This window comes from Orbicella franksi, chromosome 8 (genome assembly GCF_964199315.1).
Source record: "Orbicella franksi chromosome 8, jaOrbFran1.1, whole genome shotgun sequence".
Taxonomy (NCBI): Eukaryota; Metazoa; Cnidaria; class Anthozoa; order Scleractinia; family Merulinidae; genus Orbicella; species Orbicella franksi.
Genome location: NC_138152.1, coordinates 23,123,500 through 23,146,043, shown reverse-complemented (window position 1 = coordinate 23,146,043; position 22,544 = coordinate 23,123,500). Strand labels below are relative to the sequence as shown.

General features: G+C 44.9%; 2 protein-coding genes and 1 long non-coding RNA gene across 3 annotated transcripts in view; 2 read left to right on the top strand and 1 right to left on the bottom strand.

Annotated features, from left to right (window-relative positions):
• Window positions 1-22,544, top strand: part of LOC145495464 (uncharacterized) — a 337,143-nt gene that overhangs the window by 160,718 nt on the left and 153,881 nt on the right. The window lies entirely within an intron of this gene.
• Window positions 2,949-5,256, top strand: LOC145494260 (uncharacterized). The gene is made up of 3 exons (XM_081473708.1): window positions 2,949-3,979; window positions 4,030-4,925; window positions 5,201-5,256. Exons 1-3 carry the CDS (start codon window positions 2,949-2,951, stop codon window positions 5,254-5,256), a joined length of 1,983 nt encoding a protein of 660 aa, XP_081329834.1.
• Window positions 11,560-22,544, bottom strand: part of LOC145495444 (uncharacterized) — a 103,564-nt gene continuing 92,579 nt past the window's right edge. Inside the window, exon 2 of the mRNA XM_081475061.1 lies at window positions 11,560-11,942. The gene's annotated coding sequence lies outside the window, so the exon portion shown is untranslated. The remainder of the gene's footprint in view (window positions 11,943-22,544) is intronic.

Here is a 22,544-nt window from a genome sequence, read left to right as displayed (position 1 = left end):
GTAGCTTAATAAGAAATAACACACAAACTGCGGTGACAAACATGACAATAAAACGCATTTTGGAAAACAAAATTCATTAACTTGAAACATACGAAACGTCAAGTATTTGGAGTTTACCTGTGACATTCTAAAGCAAATTTTCTTATCTCTTTAAAGGGCGTTTTCGACCACAACAAATCATGACCTGGGGGGAAGTGTATGCATGCAAGAAAATCGTAAGGGCTTCTCAATCAGTATTGCATATTTTCCGTCTGTTCTTTACATGCCTCGAATTTTGACAGGAAAGACAATTAAAAAGTTTTGTGTCATTAAGGTTTCTGTAACACACATGGGTGTTTTTGCATCACTAAGTTTGCTCTGTACGCTTTGCTCTCACTTAACTAGTCAGAGTGGATGATGCCCAAATCAACTTTGCAATTTTTCTGCGCATTCCGTAAGAAATGTATCTGGTCATTTTCGCTTCATATGACCTGCCACTAAAACGTTACGTTTTCGAATTCGTTGCACCCCATATGATAACCTAGTTGAACTAGTAAACTAGTAGTATATAGGGGATTACACAAATACCGTTTCGCAGAGGGAGAAGCATTTCCCCGTTTTGAATCCCCCAGGTCTAATACCGAATCTCGCAAGCTCGCTTCGGTTAAACCTGGGGGATTCAAAACGGGTAAATGGTGCGTCCCTCTGCGAAACAGTATTTGTCTAATCCCCTATATACTACTACGGGGAAGGGAGGGAAAGGGAGGGATTCCAATTAGATAGAAACGACCCCGCTGTTATACCGCCCGAACAGCGGCAATGGTTCGAGGAACAAGCAAGTGTGCGTGGTTGATGCGTGGCCGGAAAGAAAACTGCGGAAAGAGCTGTGTCGGCGCTTATTGCAGGAAGCACAACTATCAACTCAAGAAAGGAATGAAAATTCCTGCCCCGTGCAGCAGCTGCGGAGTTGGGGTTTTGTGTGATTACCGTCTTTGCATTCCATGCGGCGGGAGCGCGCTAAAACAGCGGCTTATCCGCAAGAGGAAAGAAGCAAAGGAAACTTTTGAACTTGTTTTGCTCGAGCTGATGTCAACCCAATTAGAGAAATGAAACCTTCCGTTATATCACAAGTCGCTATGTCTTCCATTGACCAAAGGTTTGAAGAAATTCTGAAAGAAGAGTTTGCAAAATTCGATCCAGCAACGTTGAAGTATTTAGAGCAATTACTTGCAGAAAACGAGCCAGCTGTTAGAAAGATTGTTCAGAACGTGCTGGATGAACCCATTTCCCAAGAAACGGAGAAGCGTTTGCAAAAACCTTTACTTCCAAAACCTTACCAACCGAGACCTCCTCCCCGGCAAAGAGAGGCGAGAAAAAATCAAGAGCTTCTGAGGGAGTACGACCCTTTTCCTGCGCAGAACATCCGAACAGTGACAGACTACCAGAATGAGATTCTGGACCTGTTCGATGATGCAAGCCACGAGGGGGAAGAGAGTAAAGGACGGCATTATATTCGATGGCGCTTCATCAGAGGTCTGGAAAAAGACCTGACAACAAACTTTATGGAAAAAATTCGAGGAAATGTTGACACATCGTTTTACCTGAGGCATGTTTTCTCGTATCAGTTGCGCAACATTGAAGATGGAACGGTGATTCTGTACTACAAAAACCACAGCTCACCTTGGATAAACAGACTAGCAGAGGCAGAATAATGGCTGAGTGAAGAAGAGACGAAACGACTGGACCATGACAAAATCGAAAGACGATCAACAAAGTGGGAGTTTGTAAGCTTTTTTAATGTTGACCTGAAGGTTGTGATTGACCGTCGACCGTTGTTGGGCGCAGGCTCTTTGCCAGACTGGCTGCGCAACCTTGCCCATGGCGGGGCAATTGTGACTTTGGATACGTATAAAGACAACTTGTGTCTTTGGCGTTGTATCACTGTGCACCGAGGAACGCGTGTCGATCGAAGTACAAAAGCAGCCCGCGGTCTAGCCAAGAGTTTCTTCAAACTCAAAACTATGCCGACCGACTGCCCAAAAACGTCTCTGGATGAACTAGACAAGGTTGAAAGGCATCTGAATCAAGGTACAGCTTTTTCGGACTGGCTCGGCATCCGGGTGTATGAGCCCGAGAGGGGGGCGGGAGAAATGGTATGGCACCTTAGGCGAAACCCAGCAGCTAGTTTGAAGAACATTCTGACAATCGGCATCTACGAAGGGCAGGCGTTCGTCATCAAAGATATTGCCAGGTTGGCCAAAAATTATGCATGCACTCATTGCAGAGCGAGATTCACGCAAGTTTGCCATCTCCAGCGGCATTTCCAAACCTGCAGTGCAGGAAAAACGGTAATCGATTGCCCGGGTGAAAGGGTCGCAGCTCCGCAGACAGCTTTCGTGAAAGCTTTATATTCAAAGCAGAACGCTTCCAAAGAATCGCTTCTGTGGCTTGAGCGAGAAGCCAAGCGGCGGAAAATCCACATTCACCACGCAATTTGCGGGCACGGTGGCGAGCGTTGGATTGAGCGCGCGCCTGTCGACGGATACAACCCCGCAACGAAGACTGTATTTCAATACCACGGCTGCCACTGGCACGGGTGTCGAAAATGTTACCCGCAAGATCGCGACAAAATCATTCACCGCAACAACCGAACGCGTGAAGACATGTACCAAGCCACAATGAAACGCACAAGATTCCTGCGGGAGGCCGGCTACCAAGTTATCGAGGCATGGGCGTGCGAAGTTGGGAAAATCGCCGCTGATCCGCCGCGGGCCGAAACAAAAAGCTACCCGCACGCGATCTTGTACGATTTCTAGGCGTAAGGCGATAATAATCATCGGAAGGAGCCGACGCCCGCGCTCACGATAGAAAACGCGCACGTGCCAATTTCGGTGAGCGTTGGTGACACCCTTGAAAGAGAGCCCACCCACATCTGTGAAAGAGACCCCGCGGAGTTGGTCCGCAAGTTTATGGAAGAGCTGGAGAGACGCGGAAAAAACATCAGGGCCCAGGTACGAGCGGAGTTTATGCCAGAAGACGTGTACCTGCTTCCAAAAGCGCAGCGGCAAAAAATCGATGAATGGTGCAACCGGGTTCCTGTCGTCGGCTTCAACTCAGGAAGTTACGATCTGAATCTGATCAAAAACCACTTCGCCGGCCGTCTTGCTGAAACATCGCCCAAAGTCAGAGTGGCAAAAAACGGGAACAAAACCATGTTCTTGCTCACTTGGGGACTCCGTTGCCTTGATATCATCAACTACCTTGGGCCGGGGACGAGCTACGAGAAATGGGTGAAAGCCTACGAATGCAAGACAGTGAAATCGTGGTTTCCGTACAAATGGTTTGACACCCTCGAAAAGCTTGATTTCCCTGGGCTCCCAAAATACGAGGAGTGGTATTCGAAGCTAAAGGGCGAATACGTTCTCACGCAGGATGAATGGGAGGGGTGCCAGCGATTGTTCAAAGAAAAGGGCATGCGTACCTTCTCAGACTGGCTGCGCTACTACAACAATCTCGATGTGGCTCCCGGCCTTGAGGCTCTGGAAATGATGAGAAACTTCTACACCGAGAAGGGAATCGACATTCTGAAAGACGCTGTCAGCATCCCAGGCGTGAGTTTACATTACTTGCTCCGTGGAGCGGTTGAGCGTGGCGCGGAGCTTTACAGCCCGGGCAAAGAAGCGTATGAGATGCTGAAAGAAGCTGTTGTCGGGGACCCGAGCCTAGTTTTCACAAGGTACAGCGAAGTTGATGTTACAGAGATAAGGTCTCATCGAATATCAGAACAGCGTCTTTGCAAAAATATCCTTGGTTATGACGCCAACGCCCTCTATCTTTCAACCATGCTCAGAGAAATGCCTTGCGGGAAGGAAAGGGTCGTGCACTACAGCGGCGAGTTCCAAGCGGAGGCGGCTCCTGCACTAACGCACAGGCTCAAACAAGGAAGCTGGTTTGGATTTGCCGAAGTCGACATCGAGATTCCAGAGCGCTTGCATCCAAAGTTTGAGGAGATGTGTCCTTTCTTTTACAACAAAAAGGTGCCTCTCGAAGCTGCGCCGAAACATATGGCAGACTTCTTAACTCGAACGGGCAGAAAGCGCGGAGACGGAAAAAAAAACTTGTGGAGGCGCTGTCTGCAGAACGGTTGTTGGTGTACGCCCCTCTGCTCCCGTGGTACGTGAACCACGGGGCGGTAGTCACAAAGGTTTACAGAACAATCGACTACCAACCGGCCAAGACCTTTCCCTGGTTCGTGGAGCAGGTGACGGAAGCGCGCCGGACAGGAGACGTGGACAAAAGCAAGGCGCTGCTTGCTGAATTGTTCAAACTGCTGGGAAACAGCGCGTACGGGAAGCTCATTGAAGCTTTGGAGCGGCAAACAAACGTCATTTACACCAAAGACGAGAAGGTAGTCGACAGAGCCTTACGAAGCGCGTATTACTCTGATCTTAACGAGATCGGGCAGGCGTGTGAGTTGGAAAGCCGGAAGCCCCGGATCACAATCAGACGACCGTTTCAAGTTGGAATCGCTGTCTATCGGCTGGCAAAGCTGCGGACGTTGGAGTTCTATTACGACTTTTTCGACAAGTATTTCGACAGAAGAGATTTTGAGCTGATCCAGATGGACACGGATTGTAACTACATGGCTATCTCTGCAAAGTGGCTTGATGTCATTGTTCGGCCGGATCTGAAGCAAGAATTTGAGGCACAAAAAAATCAGTGGCTGGCTTGGGACAAGTGGAGCGGTCGGACCCCAGGCCTCTTCAAGCTTAAGTACGAGGGCAGCCGGATGATCGCGCTCTGCTCGAAGTGTTATTTCGTCGACGAAGCAGAGGGCGAAAAAAAGAAGTTTAGCACGAAGGGGATGACGAAGAAGCCGAACGAGATCACGTGGCAGCGTTTTAAGGCAGCGTTGGAAGGCAGCAAAGATATGGCAACCAACAGAGGTTTCAGGATGCGGGACGGGCAGATGGTCACTTACGAGCAGAAGAAGCTGGGGCTGAGCGCTTATTGCGACAAGCGGTGGGTGCTGCCCGATGGGATACACACCGAACCAATCGAATTTCACATTTAGTTCACTCAGCCGGAGGAAGAGTGGTGTTTGGAGGGACAACGAGCAGTTCCTCATGCACGAAGCCGCGCTTGGGACCGTCGCGCAAATAGTAGAGAACGGGTTGATCCGGTTTGGTAAAAGATCTTTCAATACTGTAAACTTTCAAAGACCAGATTGGGTCTGTGGCTCTTTTTAAACCGCCTTCAAGCTCCCCGGGTTGGTAGAGATAACGAACTTGGACAAGAGAGGGGAGAATTTTTTCGTTTTTCCCAACAGGCCTTGAATAAGATGTCGACGGCCTTGCATAAACAGCTTTTTCTTTGATAGCAACGGCGGGTTTCTTGCTGATAAGGCTTGTTACCTCGTTGTTCAAAGCCGAAACAACTTCAGGAAGTCTATTCACCCAGGCAGTGGACCGCCGGCCCTCAGGGAGTCGCATTTCCACGGCGTACTGGTGACCGAACAAGCGCTCAGCCAGGGTGCGGTTAAAACGTTCAACAATGGCCTGGTCGCGGTGAATGTCAACGCGCCCGCGCCGGATATATGTTTTGTGTTTTTCCATCTCTTTTGTGACAGCGCCCATGAATTCTCGCCCAGGGTCAACCTGCAGCATTTGAGGCCATTTCAGAGGCGCGCGCTTGTAAATCTTCTGAAAGGCCTGGGCGACTTCACCAGAATTTTTCGAAGTCAGGGGTTCGGCCTCTTTTCAGCGGCTGGCCACGTCGATAACGGTCAGCGCGTATTTGAAAACTTTGCGCCCGCGGGGCAGTTTGTCGTGCGGCAGAAAAGGAAGGTCCGCCTGGTGGACCTTGTTGGGTGTGGGAACGTCGAATTTCGGCCGAGGAATTCGCCTCGGCGCGGGGAGGAATATCTGCCAGAGCGCTTGCCTGATCAGCCACTTTTTTTGCGGTTTCTTCAGGTACCTTGGCGGCTTCGGCTAATTTTTTGATCGGGGCGATACCTTTCCAGTATCCCCCGGGGCCGTAGTATATCTTTGCGAGTTTGGCGTCCATACCATTACTATAAGAAGGAGTAAAAAAAGTTTGAAGGAACCGGAAGGCCACGTAGCCCAGAGCGAGCGACCCGGCGCCCACGAACATTAGTTCACCTTTTTTCTGCTGCTCGCTTGGCTGATAGAAATCTGAGAACTTGGGCTCTTTGGGGGGTATCATTTGTTCGTCAGGATGCGCCTGGTTGTAGAGTTTGAAGGCATAGTCAGTGTTGTGAAGTTCTGCTTGGCCTCCGCCTTTATTTGCGCGTTGGTCGCAATCCAGTCGAGAAGATGGGTGCGGTCGCGCGTGTATTTGGCATAAGCCGCTTGGTACGCCTCGAGAGCTTTGTCATGGCGCTTTTTTTCTTCAAGTGCAGCTTTGTCGCCCGCGCCAAGCGCCCTCGCCAGATAATTTCCGCCGATAAAAGCCGTGGCGTTCAACACGGCCCCACCAACCATAATCGCAATGCTTGCCATGGTTATATATATCGGAAGCTTTTTTCAAATCATTAATTTCAGACGCTGGCGGGGGTGGGGAAGATTTTTTGGTCCTCGAGTTTCTTCTTGTCTTCCGCACGCATTCGCGCGTTGGTCCCAATCCAGTCGAGAAGTTTTTTGGGTTCGTTCTTGTTTTTTTTCCTCGAGCCTTTAGATACGCCTCGACGTCTTGATCGTAGCTCTTTTCAAGAGACTCCGCATTTACATGCATGTTTGCCACGGCCCAGTCGAAAACTTCTTTTTTGCGGTTGAGAAGTAATTCATCGTAAAACTCTAGAAAATCCTTGACTGCTTCATCGTAGCTCTTTTCTTTTTCTCTCGCGGATCTCAAAACAGCCTCGTAAACATTATCCCTGATGCTTACAATACTTGCCATGGTGCAATATAAGAATTTTTTTTTCTTCAAATCATTAATTTCAGACGCTGGTGGGAAGGATTTTTTGGTCCTCGAGGTACTCTTTGAGAGCGATGCTTCCCGCCACGACGGCGGTGAACTTCACGTAATTCATCGCACTGCTGCTGGGATCAGAAGTGAAATTCTCTTTTACAACCTTTTTTGCGGCCCAGCCGATGCCAACGGCTAAGCCAGTAATAGTAGCGGCGTCAATGACGGTCTTTTCTGCCAACAGCAAGCCACTGGGTGGTGTTGAGGCCGCTATGTTTTTTCTCCCCGCCTTCTGAAGTCGGTGCTAGTTCAGGGGCAGCTGTGGCGGCTTTCGCCTTGTTTTCCGCGAGATAAGCCTCTGCTGCTTTCCTCTGTTGTTCCCGTGCCCGCCGCGTTCTTTCAGCAACCATTCTTCCAGCGGCCACACGCCTGGGATTTCTTACGCGCTGCGTTGTCGTTGTTGCAGTCGGAGTTGTCGCTTGCTGTGTGTCATCGACTGGAGGTGCGCTCTCAGCTTGCTGTGTGATATCGGTCTCTTGGGCTTGTTCGGTAGACATTCTGAAACAGATGCGTACACTGAGCAAATATAATAATGTTTAGAAATTACTCTGCTGTGGTTCTGCAATCACTCAGCGGGCGTTGAGGATTGCTGTTGAGGAATTTCTTCCAATTTTGCTTCGTCCCTTCTCTCCAAATGCGAGTTAAAATCAATGTGTTTTGCGGTGATCAGCGCCGCGTTGGCCGCAACAAGAAACCGGCCGCACTTCAAAGCAAGGTTGCCGGCCAGATTAGAGAGCTCTTTGTTTAAGATGTAGTCGTTTCTGAGTTCTTTTTGGTAAGCATCGATGTCTTTGATATTTTAGGTCATTCCGACCGCTTTGGTTACAAGAAAAATGAAGCTGTCGATCAAACTTTCTGTTGTCTTTGAGCCCACGTACGTCTCGTAGCATTTGGTGTATTTCTCGACATCTTTGTCGCTCAGGCGCTTCACCTGCTCGTGGGTTAACTGCACTCCGATGGCTTCTTTGGCTTTTCCTGTGGATACCAGTACGGCTAGCTGCCCACGAAGAGCAGGAATGTCAGTTCCGGGGGCGGTTGGAACTATGCCACCTGCTGGACCACTCGGCGGCTCGGGCTAGGTTTGAAGTAGGTTCATAACTTCTGCTAACGCGGCCTCTTCTTCAGCTGACATTCTGTCGACTTGTGCAACAATATATACAGTTTTCATTTTTTTTATTCAAAATAACTTACCCCGTAGGGGGGGGGGGGGGGGGCGGGGGACGAAGCGAGAAAACAAGATACGAGAACTTTCGATCTTTCAGCTTTGAAACTAGACCTTTGTACTCATCCTGAGAGAGTTCGCCAGCGTAATCATTGAAGATGGCTTTCGTGGTCTTGGCCGAGGGGGTGTAAAAGAGAACGATCGCCGCCACGTTCTCCCGGAAGGAAGCTGTTATGCCGGTCATCTTCTGGGTCAGCACCCAAACGCTGATGCCCATATGCCGAGCAGAAAAAGCGAGATTCACCAGCTCGCCAGTGCGCCCTTTCACGTCTTTGGAGGCCGCGCAGTCATCGAGTATTATGAGCGTGTTTGTGCCCTCGAAAAGCCATCTCACTATCTTCAACCACTTTTCCACGTCGTGCTGCTCGGGCATTATCACGTGCATTCTTGGGTCATTTTCGCCAATCCGGTAGTAGGTCCTGTTGTGCGCGAATGTGGGGCAGATGAGAACGATGTAGTCGAACTTGCCGCGGAAAGGGCCGTAGACCTGGTCAACCGCGAACCTCGATTTGCCTGAATTTGTCGGCCCCACGATGAGAGCGTTGAAGGGAATCTTGCCCGGGTCCATGCTCCTATTCAATACAGCGCAGAAACAAACTGTCTGTCCATAATGTTGAACTGGGCGTCGGAGATGACGAATATGTGGCACTCCACGTTGCCTGAACCTTCACCTTCCGATTAATTTCCAGTTGGATGCCTGAATCACGAGGCGCATGCCGCTACCGTGCAACAGCCGATCCGCCATGGAGCGCATATCAATCACAAGCCCGAACTTATCGCCGGTGTAAAACTTTGTCATATCCATGTGATCGGTTCAATTTTTTTCTTTCGCAAACATGCGTCTCGCCTCTCTCCACATGTCAATGTCTTCGATTCCGTTGTTGTAAAGCATGTTGGGCGAGCCGTTGACCGTGACGCTGACTTTCGTGAGATCGGGGAAGATGAATTTTTCTGAATCTCTGGCGCCGTCAGCATGCGGCTCTATGAACAGGAGGAGGAGGGCTTTGAGCGACCTTATTTGGGCGTTGAATTCAATGTTGAGAAACGTGTCAGTGTCTTTTTTGAAATTTACCTTCGTGTAATGCTGCAAGTAGTTTTAAGCGAACTCTTTACCGCTGGTGTAAACGCTGACTGCCTCGTCTGCCAAAGTCTTGCTGCGGATCATTTCGTACTTGAGCTTGATGTTTTTCAGCTTGTATTTCAGCTGGGTTGAATCGGAACTTCTGACCACATCTTCAGCTTTAGCAAGTGTTATAATGAACTCGAGGTCGTTGTAAAGGGCCATGGGGTAGAAAACGCCATTGTCAGTTATCAGCTGATTGTCCAGCCTGATTCGGTACCTGCTTCCGAATACCCCGTTTAGCGCGTTTTCAGAGTCGACGCCCGAGGTTTTCTTGTCGCCCGCGCCTGAGCGGACCTTGCATAGATCCTCGCTCTGAATCCCTTCGAGAATCATGCCGTTTCATTCTTCCTGCGAAAGAAAAAGGTCTTCAAAAGTTTTGTATAGGCTGTATTGGTCCGTGTCTTGCAGGGTGGTGCCTCCAAACTTCACATGCAACCTTTTAACGAGAGCACGCGTGACGTTCTGGACAAGGAAGTTGTTGGCGTGCGTTCCAGAAAGGTCGATGTCAAAGACAAGCGTTAGCGAGCCTGGCACCAGAACCTCGTTCTCGTGCAGCTTGGGCACTCTAACATCCAGCTCATCGCCAGGGTTGGCTTCAGTTTTTTTAAAGGTGATTCTATTGACCTCGCGCTTGGCCCTCAAGGCTTGAAATGTCTTTTTATTGTACGTTGGGCGAAGATTCTGTTGCACCGACATTGTATAATACATCTTTTTTCTAATTTAAAACAAGAGGATTGAAATATATTGCAATGGCGACAGGTGGCGGCGAATTTGGTAACGATGAAGGCGATACTCTCCTTGGTCACACAGATGATCAAGACGACGATTTCGAACAAGAGACTGAAAGAACCCAGCCTTTTCAGCCAGGCGCGGCGTCCACTCCTTACCATGGCGGGGAGACAATAGAAATGCAAACGTGGCAACACGAGCAGACAGGGCTGCCTGAAACTTCTTATGGGGGAACATCGAGAAAAATTACAGACGAAGAGATTAGAAGAAGGCTGGATGTTTTGAGAGACCCGAACACGGGTCTCTTGAATGATGAAGGCATCAATAATTTGCCCACCGTCTTAAAACAAGAAGAAATTGAAAGAGTCAAAATTTTTATTAAAGCTCGGTACCCGAACGTCAAATTTGGTTTGGGGCTAAATGAGCTTAAAATTGAATCCTCCGAGGAAAAAGGTAAAAGGGGTGTGGTGGTCATTGGTCCGAGAGGGGGAAAGACAAAAATTGTTTTGGAAAATGGCGGCGGTTTCCAGAAAGAATTCTTAAACAAAACCTTCGTCAAAAACGCTCTGGGAGATCCTGCTAAAGAAATTATTAGCAGAAACGCTGATTCAATTCGAAAAAGGCAAAAAGAATATGAGGAATTAAGAAAGAAAAAGGCAGAAGCAGAACAAAGATTGCGTGAACAAAATGAGTTGGTAATGAATCTTAATGAGCGGTTAAATAAAGAAAATGCCAAGATTTCTCAACTCAAAGACCTGCCAGAATATGAAGAAGAAATTAAAAGGAAGAAACAACTGGCAAATAATTTAGAAAAAGATTTGAAAGACGCAAAAAAAAGAAAGAAAAGAACGTGAAAAACAGGTTAAAAAACTGGACGATCAAGATGAAAAGAACGCCCGCCTTGAAGCAAGTATTGCGGAAGAGATAAAAAAAACAGAAATGCGATGGAAGAAAGGCTGAACAGCACAAAGCCTTTGGATGATCTAAAAGAGCTGGAAAGCGAGCTGCAGCGCCAAAAAGCGGAAGATCAGGCAATCATCCAAGATGAGAATGCCTCGCCCTCCGACAAAGAAGCCGCAAGAGAGAGAGTGGAAGAAATAAACGAAGAGCTCACGCGTTTGCAAACTCAGATTGCGGAAAGGGAAAGGACGCGGCCTCTCTTGGAAAGGGTCAATGAGATCTTCAAAAAATATGGCGTGACGGTCACTGCTATTCTTCTAGCCGCGGGGGTCACAATAGGGGTTGTCGTCGGTTCAATCACGAACGCTTTGAAAGCCACCGGCAAAGCTTTGAGAAAAGGCCTAAAAGATATAAGTGCGAAACTCAGTTCTATGCTGCCCGGGTTGATTGGATCGATCGTGAGCTTCCTGTTCAAAGCTGCGGGCCAAGCCATCGGGTTTCTGGCCGAGCACACCTGGCTGCCTATTCTCGCCGCGGTGGCGTTTTTGTTCGAAAAGTATTTTAAGAAGCAGCGGTAGCTTACCGCCAAGCCATGAACAGCAAAGCCGATAAAGCCGATAAGCCTACTACACCGACAATTACCGATGTTTTGTTTATTTCATGTTGCGGTGTTTTATCTGGAGCCTTGGGCTCTATTTTTTGTGCCGTTGGTTGTGCTTGCTGAGTTTCGGCCGAAGCTGATTTTTTTGATTCGGCTGTTGCGGCTTTGTGTATCGGGTTGGAAGGATGGCTGTTGGGCGGGTTAATTTTTGACGGGCCGCCTGCCATTAGTTTGAGCGCAGCTTTTTTTGTCTCCGGGTTTACCTCGTTGTTCACCCCAAGTTTCATCCCGGAGACTGCCTGTTTCAGCTTGTTGTTGTAACCGATTGTGCTTTCGGTGTTTATTATCATTTGCGCGGGCATAAGCCAGGCCGTGGGGGCTACAGCAAGATTGAGCCTGACCTTTGCTTGATCCACCGCGAGCTGGTACCTTTGCACGCTCTTTGCCAGGTCGGGCTGTCTGATCGCGTCTTCCATCAGCACCAGGAGCTCGCTTTGGGCTTCTTTTGCTCGGCCGCCAGAGCCGAGAATGCTACTTCTCACGTTCACCTGCGCGCCCAGGATACAGGAAACGAAAGCCTCGATTGACTGGTTGATTCTCGACAACCATGCCTGCGTCAAACCTGATGCTGTGTTTGGCGCGAACCAGTCCGATTGTGTATCAGAAGCTGTCCGGCTCAATGTAATAAATCAGGTTTCCTTTTATCGCTTTCCCTCCTTCGTCACTGAATTTGTTCCATCCCGGGTATAGGTAGTCAGTTTTCGACGTGCCGGACGCGTAAACGTAAACACGTCCAAGCCCGTGGTTTGGCCCGTGTGTGAAGCGAAAACCGCTCGAGGGGTCTATGCCGAACTCCCCGCATAGCCTTTTGTACGAAGCAACAACATAATGATTATTTAATTCGCTGAAAGGCGGATCTCCGGGCAACGCGCTCATGCTCTGAATTCCTCCAAGCTGGTACAAAATGCGCCTGACGGTGAAATACACGTGGAAGGTGTAAAAAGCTCTAATATGCGGGGGCAAATTTATCTCGTTGTCAAAGATTTCACGTGAAATTCCACATCCTTGTGTCGCGCAGAAAACAGCGAAGTTGAGCTGTTGCGCCAATATTTCATGTCAGGCTCTCCTAACCAGTGTTTTGATTCGGCTGCAGAAGTGTGTCTGAGTTTGGTTTTTTGAAATATTTCTCGGAATTTTGTCGTGAAATATTGGTCAGGAGTGACATAGATTTTGATTTCGGCGTTGAATATTTTCTTCAAGCTTGGCGCTTTGCCGTCGAAAGGTTTCGCAGGGATTGCCAAAGAAACTTTTGAACCAAGTGACGACAATTGATAAGGAAAACCCCCGCTATCTCCCAAACCAAGCGCTTGTTTCATTTCCGCACTCCAATACCGTCTGTCTGAGCCGAAGACGCTTTGAAACGAGCCTTCGCTTTCTTTGAAAAACACCTTTGCTGTTGCGTTGTTTTTCTCGTCGATGCTTTCTTGTGAAACGAACCGGCTTTTGTCCGCTTTTGGAAAGTGGTTTAAAAAATTTGTCCACGCCTTTTCCTTGGCGACTGCCGCTTTTCTCACAAACTCAGGATCTTTCCACAAACTCGCCATCTTATTTGGACACAGTTTTGTTTGTTAAATATAAAATGGTTGTTCTCACTGTTGGCACACAAGAGAACGGCGCGACTATCTATTTTCAAGACTCGTTACCGAAAGTACATTTCATGAAACTCCTTTCTTGTAGTTTTTTCAACAGCTGGGACACTTTGAAAAAAGAATTTTCAGCCACCTTGGGAGATAAAGACAAAGATAGATCTTTATCAATTAATAAAATGCTCCCAGGGTATTACAGTTTAGAAAGAATGGCAAAAGAAATAGAAGGTCTGTTCACGAAATATAACTATAATGAGCTGCAAACATTAATAAATCGACCTGTTGGCCAGCTTATTATCAGAAATTTGGGGCAAAAACCGATTGAACTTGATCCCGATTTAGCCGCTTTGCTTGGTATTGGGCGAAAGTTGATGCCTTTAACTGTAACATTCGTAAAAAGGAATTGAATTAGAGTTAAATTAAATTTCTTTATATACACAATGTCTTCAGCAAATGTGTTACCAAGCGCTCCGCCTTCTGAGCATATCTATCCATTACTGGCTGCGCCTTCTGAAGATTTCCCCTTGCAAAAAATAAACGAGATTTCCAACAATTTGGACCGTGAGGTCGGCCACTATCGCCTCGTTGCTAAAAAATACAAACGGGCAAGAAAATTCGGTAATTGGAGTGCCGCCGGCTCCAGTGTTCTCTCGGCAGCGTTTTCCAGCGCGAGTTTTGGCTCCGCTCTGTCTGTGGTTGGCCTGCCGGCAACGGTTCCTTTAGGCGGGGCTGGGGGTTGTTTCGCTCTCGTTTCTTCGAGGCTGATAATCGCCAGCAAAAAACTTGATTCGAAAATAAAAAAACATCAAGAGATTACCACGCTCGCCGTTGCCAAGCGGGATACTATCAACAGATTGCTCTCCAAAGCTTTGAATAACAACGAAGTGTCTTGCCACGAGTTTGACACCATCCTTTCCGAGTTTCAACAGTGTAACTCACTCAAGGAACAAGTTCGAGCAAAGATGCTTCGCCAACCGTCAAAGAGAAAGCTTGCTGATGTTGACGTTCAGAACCTGGAGAAAGACATCCGCGACAGACTTGAAGCCGAACTGATAAAAAAAAATAACAAACCCTCCGCTTCGAACTGACTTTTAGAAACAGACGGTTTTATTTGCATATTATAAAAACATGCTCGTCTGTTTCCACTTGATTGCGTTTCTCGCCCACGAATATTTCACACCTGAGTGGCAAAAAAATGCGCGCGATATTACGCGCGAGATCCTTTCTGCTATGCTTTATGGCGATGAGGTTTTTTACTAGGAAACACTCGCCTTTTTTCGCTAACTCTCCCTACCAAAAAGGAACCACTCGTGCCAATCATAGGTCTAGGAGCATACTTTAAAAAAATTCATGTACTCAGGGCTGGCTTCTATGAGAGGTATTAACTCCATCGGCGGGCTTAGCGATGCTTTATGAAGAGTTCCCTCCCTTTCGAAACAGGGGAAACAACATCCTTCGAAACACCAGTTCGCATATTCAAAGCAAATTATCATTGCACAATCTGCTGCATGTATTGGCAGAATGGTAGTTTTAAAATATGCCCGTGTACCTTGTCCCAGCCCAAATCCGCTCGCTGGCAAATCTTTATGGCGACATAATCCTTGTAAATTATCCCACGAAGCTCTGGAGGGAGGTTTTGGATTCCATCGGAAAGTTGACACTTGCTTGTTCCTCGAACCATTGCCGCTGTTCGGGCGGTATAACAGCGGGGTCGTTTCTATCTAATGGGAATCCCTCCCCTTCCCTCCCTTCCCCGTAGTAGTATATAGGGGATTAGACAAATACTGTTTCACAGAGGGACGCACCATTTCCCCGTTTTGAATCCCCCGGGTTTAACCGAAGCAAGCTTGCGAGATTCGGTATTAGACCTGGGGGATTCAAAACGGGGAAATGCTTCTCCCTCTGCGAAACGGTATTTGTCTAATCCCCTATATACTACTAAACTCAATTTTAGCGATCAGTTGGTATAACAAGTCGGTGTAAGAGAGCATAAAAGTTGCGAGATCAGATGCAGCTGATTAGGTACAAAGAATGTAAAGTCACAAATTCTGTATCCAATCAATCACCTTGGGCACACACGCCAACGAAAATGCCGGGGTGATTGCATCTCGGATCAACGGACAAGCGCATAAAAATTGAAAACAAATTTCAAAACAGCGGCTTCTGTGCCATTTGAAGATGTTCTCGAAGAAATGATTCGTATTGAAACAGAAGAGCTACAAGAATCCAGTGACGAGGTAAGCAACAAAACAGAGAAGCTATTGAGACAGCTGTCAATTGCTTCATAGAATGCAGTGACCTGGGGGAAAATTTCGCATTTTTTTGTTAAACAAGAGGCAAAAAGATTAAGAGGTCTTTACGAACAACGTGCTCGAGGGAAAGATCTTTTTTCCATTTTGTGTGAATCATCACTCAACACAGGAGCAGGGTTAAAAGACGAGACCTGTACATGGTTGGATGTAATCTACAGGAGGCTGTAAGCTCGTCGCCGAATTAAGAGACCTTGGTATTTGCAGTTTACCCGTGACATTCCAAAGGAAATTTTCTTAGCTCTTAAAAGGACCTTTTCAACCACAACAAATCATGATCTGAGAGGAAATGTATGCATGGAAGGAAATCGTAAGGGCTTCTAAATCAGTGTTGCATATTTTCCGTCTGTTCTTTACATGTTTCGAATTTTGACAGGAAAGACAATTGAACAGTGTTGTGTCATTACGGTTTCTGTTACACACATAAGTTTTCTTTGCATGACTAGGTTTGCTCTGTACACTTTGCTCTCACTTAACCAATCAGAGTAGATCAGAGCGCTGGACGTTGACCTCACCCAACTGAAACAAAATTATTCTTTAAATTTACTGTTTCACACCTGCACATGCCCATGGTAAACTTTGTTTGTACCAAAACTTAACTAAAAAGCGCTGTTAATTTTAGCAGCCGAAATGGACTATTCGAAACAAAATGGTGTCAGCGACCCTGAACTAGACTACGTTTATGGAAAGGCTTGTAATGTCAATGGTTTTGTAAACGAAGAAGGCAGTGTAGATTCTCTCTTGTCTTCACTTAATTTATTCAAGTTTTTTTCTTCGAATTGTAGGGCTCTACTAGTTTTCTACGCCGTAATTTATGTCCAACCTTCACAGAAAATACACATTACAAAATTAAGAGAGCCAAAGAGTTTAGTTTCGCCAAATTGAATGCGATAGATTAAAGAAATATATAGATAGTACACCTTGGAAAAACGATTGGAGACTGCTTCCAAGACAAGAGTGGCATTTTTATTATCAAGACCGAAACTTTAAAAGGAAGAAAACGTCACTGACGTCCACCTTAGTGAAAATAAAGTTTGGATTCTCGCGTCTATCTAGTGGTTCATAAAAAAAGGTTTAAATTTATCTTCGAGTGTAGTGGATACAGAACTCCACGCCGTTGCTTGTTCTGTGGCCGTTCAACAGGCGGACTTGTTACCTGCCAAAGTATTCTTTTACTTACTTTCTTAAATTGCGTGCAGCGGCATACCAGGTGAGTTTGGTCGAACTATGGTTCGGACTTTTGCGAGAGTTAGCCCAGCCGAAATACCCATGGCGAGACCAAACCAGCCTGATATGCCGCCAAAGCGTACCAGAAAGGAACGATTAGGTATTTACCGTACCCAAATTCGGCCAAATGACCTGATATTGTAGCCATATCAGGTCAGTGACTTGATGTTTCAGAATATCAAGACAGTAGACACAGCTTCTGATTGGCTAGTTGGGAATTTAGTTACTGTAGTCTAGAGTTACACGAAGAGAGCTACTCACAGGTACAAAAGCCTGGTATTGTAGCGGAAAATATCCTCTGGTAAGTCGTTCAACTGATTGTTTTGCAAGTGCCTACCAACAAATAATCACAATCAGTGTCAATTGCACGATAAAAGGGAAATTAAAGAGTGTGTGCTAGGAGGTTCCCTTCCTGATATAGGATACAACCTTACAGAAAACGAGAATAATAAAAATAAAAATGGGAAAAGAAAACTCTCTTACAGGATACTTTCCATGTTGTTTCTCGATCTAGAAAATTCTGAGATCCCGGAATTGCAGGATCTCTTTCATTTGTGACACCACTCATATTTAGCCTGAGACATAGGAGATTGGGGCAGAAAGTCACAAACATTTTAATGTGTCAATTATATGGATATATAACTTGTCCATATCAACCATGTCTTGTCCGTCTTTATCAGCAATGTATTCAAAGGGTATTTTAACTAAGTGTTTGTCATTATTACGTTTTCATTTGTCTTTGTGTCACATTTTGTGTCGAATTTGTTCCAAATCTTATAGTATTCTTTGATGTGCAAATCAATTTTGCCCTTTTTTAGCGCATTTCGCAAGAAATGTGTGTGGTCACTTTGGCTTCATATGAGCTGTTACTGAAATTAACATTTACGGATTCGTTGCGCCCCATATAATACCCTAAGTTGAACCAGTGAACTCAATTTTAGCGGATCAATGTAAAACAAGTCGATGTAAGAGAGCATGAAAGATGCAAGATAAGATGCAGCGCGGTGATTGGGTACAAGGAATGTAATGTGAGAAATTCTGTATTCAATAAATAAATTTTCAAGTGGTTCTAGAACCAGTCCGATACGAGTGATAACAGTTATTGTGCAAAATAATAAGTCTGTCGCTAACTCGTGTTAATACAGTTGCTGCCTTTTCGTCCGTTTTCAGACTAAGTTGGCGACAGGCTACGTTCCGCAGCTCAGTGCTCCTGTTTACAGAGTGTAGGCTGCAAGTGCGCCGGTGTGCTTGTAAAATCGTGAGTTAAATGGTCTTTGAGAACATATTTTTACTAGAAGGGATGACAGAATTGTCCACATTTTTTTGTTGAAAATCTTTCAAAAATTATGACCAGTTTATTGTATTTGAATCTCAACTTATCATATAAATAGAGACGCGGTGGCCTCATGATTAGTGCGCTCGTCCCCGGATCGAGCGGTCCTGGTTTCAGGCCTGGCCGGGGACACTGTGTTGTTTTCTTGGGCAAGACACTTAACTCTCACACAGTGCTTCTCTCCACTCAGTATAAATGGGTACCAGCGAATTGTTGGGAAAAGCTGACAAATTCCGGTGGAGTGACCTGCGATGGACTAGCTTCCACTCCAGGGAAAGTAGAAATACTCCTAGCCGCTTCATACTATAGAAACTGGGATAAGGTCCGGCAGCTCCAAAGCTTAAACTTATCATATAGGCACACATCAGACATCATCACACATCACCTCTTGCAAAGATGTTGAAAATATAACACGGTTTCTGCTGCAATATATTCAGCTAAAGATATTACTCTTCACTCGTCTTTTACTTGCTTCAGTGTCTTAACGACAAATATGGGCAAATTGTATTCAAAATATGACTTTCATCTTGCTAATTACATATAACGTACTCCTATAGACGAAAATAGCGTTAGTTGAAAATATGAAGTTTCGTATCTCAGTTAAGGGTCATTGTCAGAGAAAACCGGGCAACAGGAAAAGATTGAGGTCGGGTGTTTATCTTCATCTTAATTTTCACAGTATAAAAGCTCTCCGAAAAGATCAACAACCATGGCACTTAACGAGGTAGGTGTTCGTTTTTCTTTGAAATATGACCACATCATAATTTTGGCCTCGCAAGCGGTCTAAAATGGCCGAAATTTCCGGCAACTTTAGGTGAGGCTAAAAGATACTTCTTACAAATTCCAGAAAGTCTTATTTTTTGCGATAATATTTGTTCCCTTATTGGTTGACTGAGATATATTTGAGGTTTTTCGCTTTAATCCTACGCTTTTCTTGAGGTGCTGTCTATCGCCGCTGAATCGTTAATGGGCGTGACTCAATTTTAGCCATTTTCAATGACTCGTTTTCCAAAAGTGTGGTATTTTATTTCTACAGAAAAGATTTTTTTTTTTGACAGTCTTTTAAATTGCCATCACTATCCAGTTTAATGAAAATTGTTAAAAATTTGAGGTAAGTCGGAGTAACTGGTCTCGCACAGTCCCCCAAAAAATCATTAGCCAGAATCATTTCCCGCCAAAATTTTTAGCGAAGAATATCACTTTATTCCCACTTTCTGCGATATTTAGCCTTGATTTACTGAAAGATCTGCCAAAATAGTTAGTTGGACAGCAGAATAGCATATTTTAGATGTGACATCGTTTTTTTTACGATGTGAGCGTTTCAAACTCGCCAAATCCTTACTATTATCTGGGCTAAACTTTTCCGCAAAAATTCTAGTTTTCAACGTCACGCTACGGGGTAAAACAAAGTGGAACCTAAGTTCTCTTGTAATTTTTGCTATCAAGTAGAACAGGAAGTTTAACGCTAAAAGATTTGTAAAACACATTTAAACAACTAACAAGGTTTCAGTTTCCATTATCAAGGTAAAAAGTGAAAAAGTATAACGTCTACTTAGAGTATATAAAATATGAACAATACATAAAATATTTGCGGGTCCTATGCGTATAATTCTTAAGGTAGGAAACGCAATACAGAAAAACGTGTGCGAAAGTGTTACGTAAACAGTTTTGCGCGAATGGAGTCGGTTTGCGTGTTAAGAGAACGCTTGATGTCGATCCTTTACGTACGGCATCTCGTAGACTTAGCAATCGAATTTGCTGTTACATTTCCTCAGAACTTTGAAAAGGTGGCCGGTCTCTATTTTGTTGTTCCCTTGCTGTGTTTCAAGGTGTTTTCCGATGGCTGAATAACGGTGTTCATTTATGCGCTGATTTAAGTGTTGGACAGAGAACAATGCCAGAGTTCGAAGTGTTCATTCTGAGGAAAAATGATAAAAAAACACTTATTTTGTTCTTAAGCATCTGAGCGGGCAAGAATCCTAAATCCTCGAATTTGATTGGCTAATCATACGCACGCGACCGGTCCAGCTTTTCACGATACGCTGGGAAAACTTGTGGTTGCAGTTAACCTGGAGGCTATTCGATTCGAGTTTTGAATGAAAGGAGCGTTAGTGATGGAGGAAATTTGTGTCGTCTGTGGTTGGCGATTCTCATATGAGTTTAAAATAGTATCGGAGACACCTTTTAACTCTGATAAAGCTGGCCGTGAGCTGTAGTTTGCTATACTTTGCTTGCTGCTGTCCCGTGAAACGGGCTGGAGCATTCGCATGTCGGAAAGCAAGGTTATCTGTTTATTTAAACTGATTTCAAGAAGTGATGTTTCGATGTTATATTCTTGACATCAATTAGTGTATCAACAGTTAATTTGAGAATGAGAAAAGTTGAATTTGTTAAATAAATTAATCTCATCAATATTTTGTTTATCAGGCTTGTTAAATTTGAGATAAAGCAGTGGTTCTCGGCTTACCAAGACCAATTTTGTGCTTGGTTTAGTCTCGCTCGACTGTCGACTGAGACTGCTCGAGTATTTTTTCTAAGTCATTTCTTAGAAAAGAAACGGTTTGATCTTTTTTGTTACTGCTTCTCGTACCTGTTCAATGCCTCGACAAGACTTTTTTTTTGTACCTTATCCTTTGCCCAGTCACGTAAAATATTATCTAAATTGTTAAAATTTTCCACCATTTTAAAACACAGAGGGAAAAGCTTTGTAATAATGACGTCAATCGTGCGTCTGTCCTCTAATAGATCATAGGCGAGAACAAATCAAAATGCGAGAATAACTTGGATTATTATATAAAAGATCCCTACCATTAACATCTACCGCTTGATTTAGCATCGAATTCCTTTACACCCTCCCTCCCACGGGTAGCCACGTATTAGGGACAAGGCCATATCTAGGCTTGTGTTATAGGGCTTATACAATTTAGACCATTTTGACAATTTAGAACGATTTGATTATTATTACTTTCCAATTGCTTAAATTTTCCAATTTCAGCAATTGGAAAGAATTATTTCATGTATACTGCACATCATTTCACTCCTCACGGGAAGATATGAGCTTAATTGATTGACCTCGCTCCCAATGTGTGGCTTCATAGCTCAGTTGGTAGAGCATCGCACCGATATCGCGGTATCGCGGAGGTCACGGGTTCCAATCCCGTTGAAGTCCCGATTTTTTTTCAGGCTTCTTCTTTCCAATTGCTTAAATTGGAAAATTTATTGCGATGATCATTCTTCACTTTCATCTACAACCACAGTTCAAATATGAATTATTTCATGTGTACTTCGCATCCTTCAAGTTCAGTCGCCCCATGTAGCCACATAGCTACCGCTGTGATATTTAAGTACGTGCGCAGTTGTCAGTCAATTACTTAAGTAGAGGCAGCAGCGAAGTGGAAGTAGTGAAGTTAGACGGAGATCACGCAAGATAGACTTCTGGCAAATAAAAGACCCATAGAACAGAGTCTCGATATTCCTCCTCGTTTGGACGACTGAGAGATTTCCAAGTAAACATAGCGTACAGTTTCTGAATAATTTCTTCATTTATTCGGAAGGCACCATTTTAAGTCCAGAATATTTAAAAGAATGGAGAATTTTCAAAATGAACGCTGCGCCCTTGAACTTAAAATCCCTTCAAGAACTCGTATTCAAGGCATTATAGAATCGCAAACTCAGTGATCGCCTGCAGCTAGGTGAGATCGATTCACCGAAATTTAAAAAGCTAATCATTTTTAGACGATGATGACAACTGTGAATAAAGTCAGCAACGATAAAACAAAGGTACCAGAACAATTCATTTTTCGTACGGTTTCGTTTGTTTGTTTTACTGCTAAACTCGATAAGTAAATTGATTCGCAATCGATGCACATGTAAGTTGATCATTAAAACTACGGTTGCATAAGTGTATGCAAACAAACAATTGCGTTTATGTTGTTATGTTTTAATCCGTTATTTTATTCCTTGATATTCACCTCTGAAAATTATACTAAAACAATTATTCGCCTCAGGCTCAGTGGACATTGACAAATATTCACTGAGCCTTCGGAGCAGTTGTCCGTTTCGCAACGGTCGTTGTCATTATTTTGACTCTTAGAAATATATTCAGAACTATAAACAAATTTTTCTCTACCAAATTAAAAAAAAAAAAAGGAAATTGTAAGTAGCCACCCTCTGGCTCGGGAGTAAGGGGGCGTGTCTAAGCAAAACATTGGTGGATTCATCACTGGCAGTGTGATTCCATGTTTCAGATAGCCAGATTATAGGTAAGTTTTTCTTTATTTCGCTCCTCGACTTCATCTCCAATGGCCACCCATGGATTTTCTTCCTCATCTTCTCCTCCCTCTGGTTCTTCATCTTCTTCCTTCTCTGGTTTGTCATCTTCTTCGTCCACTGATTCATCCTCTGGTTCTTCATATTCGCTATCCTCACCGTGTTCTTCTTCTTCCTCTATCTGTTCAACATCACTAACGTCCCTCTTATTGTACCCCT